General features: G+C 39.5%; 1 protein-coding gene across 3 annotated transcripts in view; it reads left to right on the top strand.

Moving 5' to 3' along the window:
* Positions 1 to 8,113, top strand: part of Potea (POTE ankyrin domain family member A) — a 142,151-nt gene extending 134,038 nt beyond the window's left edge. For all 3 annotated transcript variants that reach the window (XM_087574848.1, XM_087574849.1, XM_087574850.1), the window contains 2 exons: positions 4,174 to 4,425; positions 6,093 to 8,113. In XM_087574848.1, the coding sequence (XP_087430974.1) occupies positions 4,174 to 4,425; positions 6,093 to 6,644 (804 nt within the window). In that variant the 3' untranslated portion in view covers positions 6,645 to 8,113. The remainder of the gene's footprint in view (positions 1 to 4,173; positions 4,426 to 6,092) is intronic.
* The last annotated feature ends 1,240 nt before the right edge of the window (positions 8,114 to 9,353 follow it).

A 9,353-nucleotide genomic window follows, 5' to 3' on the forward strand; every position in this document is an offset into this window, starting at 1 on the left:
AGCACAGTGGTTCTTAATATAGGTTATAGTCTAAGCATTTTCTACTGGTGGAGAAGACACCATGACTGAGGCAACTTACCACAGAAGGCATTAAATTGGGAGTTTGCTTACAGTTTCAAACAGATAGTCTATGTCCATCATACTTGGTATCTTGGCAGCAGGCATGCAGGCATGGCAATGAAGCAGCAGCTGAGAGCTTATGTCTGATCCAGAAGCATGAGGCAGAGGTGGAGTGGGTAAGCCCTTCAGTGACATACCTTCTCTAACAAGACCATGCCTCTGAATCCTTAACAAAGCAGCCGCACCAAATGTACGCCAAGCACTCAAAAGTGTGATCCATTAGGTCCCATTACCATTTGTGCCACTGTTGTTCATTTCCATACACCAAATCAATTATTTATTTTATTTTTTTTATTAACTTGAGTATTTCTTGTTTACATTTCGAATGTTATTCCCTTTCCCGGTTTCCGGGCAAACATCCCCCTAATCCCTCCCCGTCCCCTTCTTTATGGGTGTTCCCCTCCCCACCCTCCCCCCAACAATCACGTTCACTGGGGGTACAGTCTTAGCAGGACCCAGGGCTTCCCCTTCCACTGGTGATCTTACTAGGATATTCATTGCTACCTATGAGGTCAGAGTCCAGGGTCAGTCCATGTATAGTCTTTAGGTAGTGGCTTAGTCCCTGGAAGCTCTGGTTGCTTGGCATTGTTGTTCATAAGGGGTCTCGAGCCCCTTCAAGCTCTTCCAGTTCTTTCTCTGATTCCTTCAACGGGAGTCCTGTTCTCAATTCAGTGGTTTGCTGCTGGCATACGCCTCTGTGTTTGCTGTATTCTGGCTGTGTCTCTCAGGAGAGATCTACATCCGGCTCCTGTCGGCCTGCACTTCTTTGCTTCATCTAATTGGGTGGCTGTATATGCATGGGCCACATGTGGGGCAGGCTCTGAATGGGTGTTCCTTCTGTCTCTGTTTTAATCTTTGCCTCTCTATTCCCTGCCAAGGGTATTCTTGTTCCCCCTTTTAAAGAAGGAGTGAAGCATTCACATTTTGATCATCCATCTTGAGTTTCATGTGTTCTATGCATCTAGGGTAATTCAAGCATTTGGGCTAATAGCCACTTATCAATAAGTGCATACCATGTGTGTTTTTCTGTGATTGGGTTACCTCACTCAGGATGATATTTTCCAGTTCCAACCATTTGTCTATGAATTTCATAAAGTCATTGATTTTGATAGCTGAGTAATATTCCATTGTGTAGATGTACCACATTTTCTGTATCCATTCCTCTGTTGAAGGGCATCTGGGTTCTTTCCAGCTTCTGGTTATTATAAATAAGGCTGTGATGAACATAGTGGAGCACGTGTCTTTTTTATATGTTGGGGCATCTTGTGGGTATATGCCCAAGAGAGGTATAGCTGGATCCTCAGGCAGTTCAATGTCCAATTTTCTGAGGAATCTCCAGACTGATTTCCAGAATGGTTGTACCAGTCTGCAATCCCACCAACAATGGAGGAGTGTTCCTCTTTCTCCACATCCTCGCCAGCATCTGCTGTCACCTGAGTTTTTGATCTTAGCCATTCTCACTGGTGTGAGGTAAAATCTCAGGGTTGTTTTGATTTGCATTTCCCTTATGACTAAAGATGTTGAACATTTCTTTAGGTGTTTCTCAGCCATTCGGCATTCCTCAGCTGTGAATTCTTTGTTTAGCTCTGAACCCCATTTTTTAATAGGGTTATTTGTTTCCCTGCGGTCTAACTTCTTGAGTTCTTTGTATATTTTGGATATAAGGCCTCTATCTGTTGTAGGATTGGTAAAGATCTTTTCCCAATCTGTTGGTTGCCGATTTGTCCTAAGCACAGTGTCCTTTGCCTTATAGAAGCTTTGCAGTTTTATGAGATCCCATTTGTCGATTCTTGATCTTAGAGCGTAAGCCATTGGTGTTTTGTTCAGGAAATTTTTTCCAGTGCCCATGTGTTCCAGATGCTTCCCTAGTTTTTCTTCTATTAGTTTGAGTGTATCTGGTTTGATGTGGAGGTCCTTGATCCACTTGGACTTAAGCTTTGTACAGGGTGATAAGCATGGATCGATCTGCATTCTTCTACATGTTGACCTCCAGTTGAACCAGCACCATTTGCTGAAAATGCTATCTTTTTTCCATTTCATGGTTTTGGCTCCTTTGTCAAAAATCAAGTGACCATAGGTGTGTGGGTTCATTTCTGGGTCTTCAATTCTGTTCCATTGGTCTATCTGTCTGTCTCTGTACCAATACCATGCAGTTTTTATCACTATTGCTCTGTAATACTGCTTGAGTTCAGGGATAGTGATTCCCCCTGAAGTCCTTTTATTGTTGAGGATAGTTTTAGCTATCCTGGGTTTTTTGTTATTCCAGATGAATTTGCAAATTGTTCTGTCTAACTCTTTGAAGAATTGGATTGGTATTTTGATGGGGATTGCATTGAATCTGTAGATTGCTTTTGGTAAAATGGCCATTTTTACTATATTAATCCTGCCAATCCATGAGCATGGGAGATCTTTCCATCTTCTGAGGTCTTCTTCAATTTCTTTCTTCAGTGTCTTGAAGTTCTTATTGTACAAATCTTTTACTTGCTTGGTTAAAGTCACACCGAGGTACTTTATATTATTTGGGTCTATTATGAAGGGTGTCGTTTCCCCTATTTCTTTCTCGGCTTGTTTCTCTTTTGTGTAGAGGAAGGCTACTGATTTATTTGAGTTAATTTTATACCCAGCCACTTTCCTGAAGTTGTTTATCAGCTTTAGTAGTTCTCTGGTGGAACTTTTGGGATCACCTAAATAAACTATCATATCATCTGCAAATAGTGATATTTTGACTTCTTCTTTTCCGATCTGTATCCCCTTGACCTCCTTTTGTTGTCTGATTGCTCTGGCTAGAACTTCAAGAACTATATTGAATAAGTAGGGAGAGAGTGGGCAGCCTTGTCTAGTCCCTGATTTTAGTGGGATTGCTTCAAGTTTCTCTCCATTTAGTTTAATGTTAGCAACTGGTTTGCTGTATATGGCTTTTACTATGTTTAGGTATGGGCCTTGAATTCCTATTCTTTCCAGGACTTTTATCATGAAGGGGTGTTGAATTTTGTCAAATGCTTTCTCAGCATCTAATGAAATGATCATGTGGTTTTGTTCTTTCAGTTTGTTTATATAATGGATCACGTTGATGGTTTTCCGTATATTAAACCATCCCTGCATGCCTGGGATGAAGCCTACTTGATCATGGTGGATGATTGTTTTGATGTGCTCTTGGATTCGGTTTGCCACAATTTTATTGAGTATTTTTGCGTCGATATTCATAAGGGAAATTGGTCTGAAGTTCTCTTTCTTTGTTGGGTCTTTGTGTGGTTTAGGTATAAGAGTAATTGTGGCTTCATAGAAGGAATTCGGTAGTGCTCCATCTGTTTCAATTTTGTGGAATAGTTTGGATAATATTGGTATGAGGTCTTCTATGAAGGTCTGATAGAATTCTGCACTAAACCCGTCTGGACCTGGGCTCTTTTTGGTTGGGAGACCTTTAATGACTGCTTCTATTTCCTTAGGAGTTATGGGGCTGTTTAACTGGCTTATCTGTTCCTGATTTAACTTCAGTACCTGGTATCTGTCTAGGAAATTGTCCATTTCCTGCAGATTTTCAAGTTTTGTTGAATATAGGCTTTTATAGTAAGATCTGATGATTTTTTGAATTTCCTCTGATTCTGTAGTTATGTTTCCCTTTTCATTTCTGATTTTGTTAATTTGGACACACTCTCTGTGTCCTCTCGTTAGTCTGGCTAAGGGTTTATCTATCTTGTTGATTTTCTCAAAGAACCAACTTTTGGTTCTGTTGATTCTTTCTATGGTCTTTTTTGTTTCTACTTGGCTGATTTCAGCTCTGAGTTTGATTATTTCCTGTCTTCTACTCATCCTTGGTGTATTTGCTTCTTTTTGTTCTAGAGCTTTTAGCAAATCAATTATTATTATGAAAGTTGTATGCAATGTGTTCAATAGAACTAGACCATCTAAAAACTGCACTTTATACTCCTTATTTCTGGGCCTGTATCCTATAATGAAATGACCAAAAGAAACTCCATTTTGAAAACCGGTACCCCAAAATACAAAACTCATGAGGTTTAATCAATCAGAAACCCTCCACTGTCTCATGTGCAGAAAGTATCCCAAGAACAAGAAATGGAGAAGGAGTACAATGTTGGATATGCATCCTTCTGGTCACAGCCTTCTATGAGAACAGATGAGGCCACAGTAGGCGAGCAGAATTTACTGCAGCACAAACATCTGAAAGTGCACTTCCAAAAAGACTTAAAGGAGATGGTTCGTGAACAATTTGAAAATTCTGAAGTTCTTCTTTATCCTAAGGAAGAGAAGCCACCTGATGACTCTAGAGGAGTAAGGCACATAAAGGTAATTCCCACCTCATTGAAAAGTACACTGTTTTACTGTAAGATACATGGTGTTTCTCTGCAATGCTGTGAGTGTTCCAGACCCCCCCAAGCCTAACCAACCCCCCTGAAAATGTTCACCCATCTTTCTTATGTTCTTCATCACAGAAGTTAATTTGCCAGCCATATTCTAAGACTTAAGTGAAAATTCATTAGAAAGTAAGAACAACCAAAGTAGTTAACATGTTTAATACACATAGAAGATGTTTATACAAATATAGGATTTTTATAATACAGAAAGTAAATGATAATTGGGTTGAATATAAAGACAATGGAGTAATTAGAATTGTCATGAGAGGAACCAACATCTTTGATATTCAGATGGTTAGACTATAAACTCCATTGTCACTAATTACAGATCGATATTAGACATGCCTGAATCTACTAATCCAAAAGGGCTATAGTTTTCATCCTTCAAACAAATGAACAATGTGTCTTAAATAAAACAAAAAAAACCACCACTTTTCTGCTGCTAAACACAAAATCAAGCTAGCATGAAACTTTCCCTGAAGTTATTACCTGCTACTTGCAGTATAAAAAGTATAATATCACAGACCTGAGCAAGATCATGTCAGTTCTCTATCACAGACTAACAGATCTTTGTAAAGAGGTAAAATAACACAAGCTTTAAATGCCACAAGCAGGTTACAAGGACCATGTCTTGCTTTAGAAAAAGAGAAAGCCTAGGAAGCGGGAGGCCCTGGGTTCAGTCCCCAGCTCCGAAAAAAGGAAAAGAAAAAAAGAGAGAGAGAGAGAAAGCTCACATTCCAAGGAATTGCTGCTCTTCAGGTTTTTCTCTTTATCATTTTTATTCTGAACTGCTAACAAACAAACACATAGTTATGTATGGGCCCAGTGCATCATAGCAATCTGAGTTCCATCCTGGAAAACACAAGAGGCAATTGTTTCACATATGTAATCCCAGAACCTTTAAATCCAGATAGGAGGCCAAGAGAGTGGAGGAAAACACAATCTAGCCAGAGGGGAACACACAGAGCAACAGAAACAGTGAGAGAAACTACTTCACTTAGGAAAGGGATCCAACTCCTGAAAGCCATCCTCTGGCCTTCACACATACAGCAGCCTAGCATACACACAAACACAAATGCACACGCACACACACACACACACACACACACACACACACACACACACATATACACATTACAATAATAAATGCATTTTAGACTAGTACATATAAAATTGCATATTCTAATAAATAAGTGATGTCTTCTAGAATTCGTTAGTACTATTGTCTGTAAATAATGATTCAGAATTAAATATCTTCAGGGCTTTCTCGGTCATCTTTAGTGTTTCTCTGCCATGTGTCATGTGTCCTGGAAAACAAAGCATTCCTTTTATAAATGGTTTAAGATTACTAATGAGGAGGAAGCATGTACCATTAGCAATTTTGGCATAGAAGGAAAAAGAAGACTGCTAAGTTTCTGAAAACTCTGTAACTTTTGCTCGAGCAAAAAAGAAGCAGAGGTCACAGGATATGGGTGACTGTAATGACCGATGTAGCAACTGGGGACTAAAACCAAGACTGTAACATTTACAGACAAATGATAAAATGAATGAAAACCATAAAATTTTAATGGAAAGTAACATCTCAATATTTCTTTAAAGGTTGAAGAAAAGAAGACAGGGTATTTATATGTACCCCATTTTAGCTCTTTTGAGCATAGACTCGCTGCCTTGAGAGCTACTGCACACATCGAACCAGCTCCTGCTGCCTGCCCTGGTGGTGCAGGTGACATGGGTGACATGGACAAAGCTCAAAAGTCTGAACTGGCTCTCCCACTTGCTTTAGCTCTTCAAACTGAGCACCCAGGGGGCCAACAACAAATTAAGCCTGAGCCTGTTCCTGAGTACTGTTCTGATGAGATCACTGACCCTGATCACAATGTTGACTTTGCTCTTAACTCCTGTCTTCTTGCTCCAGGCAAGGGTGACAGGCTCAGTACTGATCCTGAATCTGCTCCTCTTTGTGGCCCCTGTGACATGGAGGACCCTGGTAATGATGCTGACCCAGATGCCCATGCTGCACATTCAAATGACCACTTCACCCAAAGCATGAACACCAACACCAGGCCTGCTCCTGCTTGTGGCAGAGGTGACACCACTGATCATGATAATGGCACAGATCTGGGATCTGCCCTTCCTGTTGTTGTTGACTGATGGTTGATACACCAAATCCTACAAGGGTGGTCTGGGGGACTCTAACCAAGAAGCTGTTTACTAGTAAGAAAAATGATGATCAGGGTAAGCTACCATACAAACAGTGGTTTAAAATAGAAGATGATTTCTGTCCTTGAAAACTAATTTTTTTGGTACTAAAACTTATGATTAATAAATTCCATGCTTCATATAGGGTTTTCTAAACTTTACTTGGTACCAGGAAAAAAAATTCTCTTTTTGCCAATAATATTGAAGATACACTATATTTAAAAAAAAGTCAGTTTAACCCAAAAGACCTGACCAACTAATGTTGGTTCATGGTTGTTTCCTATTCTGGAATGAGGAAATTGTTTTATTTTCCCATGATTTCTAAGTTTTCAGAGTAGGTAAGCACATGCAGTGATATATAACTGTTAACTATCAATCAGTATCTACTTTTTCTATGCTGATATACTGACTTGCGGGAATACCATCATCTTGAAAACAAACATTACAAAACAAGCAGCATTTGAGAAAACAAAAACAAAATGAGCCTCCTTCCACTTCTCATACCTTCTCATGCACTGATGTTATTACCCAAGATGCTACAGACGATGCCACCGATGATGCTGCTCATGATCATTGTGAGAATGCTACCAATGCTATTCCTGATGACACTACTAATAATTGTTTTCCTCTCTAGTGCTGCAGTTGATTGTCAGTCCTTTGAAGCATCTATCAGGACACTTACTACTATACTAGAAAGAATTAAAATTCTTTTAAAGAATTTATAAAATACAAATTTTAAGATATAAAATTTCAAACTATCTGTTGGCATTGGATAAAATGACACTATGACCATCCTATGGTATGGTTAAGGGGCAGGTTTTTAATGTAGACATTGTAGCTGGAACTACCAGGAAGCATCTAGAGAAGACTGAGCATGGTCAGTACAACCGATGTGGTCATGAGAGAATCCCAGCAGAACAGAGAGATAGAGGAAGGGAGAGAGGAACATGAACTAGAGAGAACAAGAAATAGCATGGCTATAAGGAGAATGAGAAGCCCATGAGTTAGAGGGAGAAATGAGAGGAGCTAATGCATTAGTATGGACTTTAAAGTGGGTAACAGGTACCTGTGATACTGAGGGAGCTTAGAGGCTAGTGCAAGCTTTGGTGTGCTCATAGACACCAGTCCCTCCAGCTGGTCATAAAAGAAAGTAACTCCTTTGGTAGAGTGGAACCAACTTCAAAACTCCAAAGTCCAGATTAAACTCAATTCTGGATATCACACTGCCTTTTGGAGTTTTTGGGACTGAAGTTTCCTTTGGACCTAACCAGCATCAATGGATTTTACTAGATTTTGCAAGTCAAATACAGCCTTGTTCACATTTTTATACTCAGTGTACAAACATCTATACAAACACCACCCAAACAGTCGAGTTGCTCATAATACATCAATAAAGTTAAAATGTGGTTGCTTACCTGAAATTTCTTTACTTTTAATTTTATGATACCCCCTAGCACCCATATTCTATGCCCTATAGTCCCTCACTGAGGGGTGGGGCCTTATGAGCCTCTCCTCATAAATAACAAAATGGCGATGGTCCAGTTTTATGGTGGTCTTCTGTAGGTAATCACAGATATAGTGAGCATTCATAAATGTGGGCCAATGGTTGTATACTCCATTTTACAGAATTCACCTGAAACTTCTGCCTCCCTCCTCCAAAACAGTCCCCAAGCCTTGTAATGTGTGATATAGATGTCTTGTTCAGGTCTGAGCACCTGACAGATATGCACTTGGCCTGTTATTGGTCTGTGCATTTGACACAGACAACTGCATAAAGAAACATCTCTGATGAGGGCTGATGCCCTAATGTGCAGTTATAAACATATTTAGAAAGCAACTTGACACTATGTCATTGGAGGTTCTCTTCTAGAGACTACCATGTGGAGTAAACACATCAGTGGTTAAATCTAAGTCACCCATAATGCATCAGTCTGTAGTGTGGCAGATTGTTTCTAGAAACATGGTATATATTTAACAAATACTTCTTCTTAAGAAGTTACCTGACACTGACTTTACAATAGTAACTGTGGCCTGAAAGTAAAGAAAAATATCAAAGAATCCAAGAGAAGAGACCATATATTACTGTAAACTTATGATTAATAAATTCCATGCTTCATATAGGGCTTTCTAAACTTTACCTGGTACCAGAAAAAAAATTCTCTTTTTGCCAATAATATTGAAGATACACCATATTTTTTTTAAAAAAGGCAATGCTAGACTGTCTCAAAATGTGATTAGAGGAGTTTCCCTGGCAGGAACATGACTTAGCAGAGAGAAGGATTTCACATCAAGTTTGATGGCCAAAGTTGGACCCCAGAACATATATGGAAATAAAGAAATGTCCAAACTCAGTCCACTGTCCTCTTTATACCCCACACTCATACAGAGGGCAGGGGGCTGTATAGAAAGACAACAAGAGGGGGCATATTTGGGAAGTATCTAGGAGGAATGGAATAGAGACAGTCGGGTAGATATGATTAAGATTCATTGAATAACTGTTTATTTGTCAAATGATAAACATCAAGTGAATGAATGAGGCTAAAAAGTAGTTGCAGGCAGGCAATAGTAGTGCATGCTTTTAATCCCAGCAATCTGGAGGCAGAGGCTGGCAGATTGCTGTCAGTTTGAGGCCAGCCTAATCTATAGAGTAAGTTTTAGGAT

The sequence above is a fragment of the Rattus norvegicus genome, chromosome 10 (genome assembly GCF_021556685.1).
Source record: "Rattus norvegicus strain SHRSP/BbbUtx chromosome 10, alternate assembly SHRSP_T2T, whole genome shotgun sequence".
In the NCBI taxonomy this organism is placed as follows: Eukaryota; Metazoa; Chordata; class Mammalia; order Rodentia; family Muridae; genus Rattus; species Rattus norvegicus.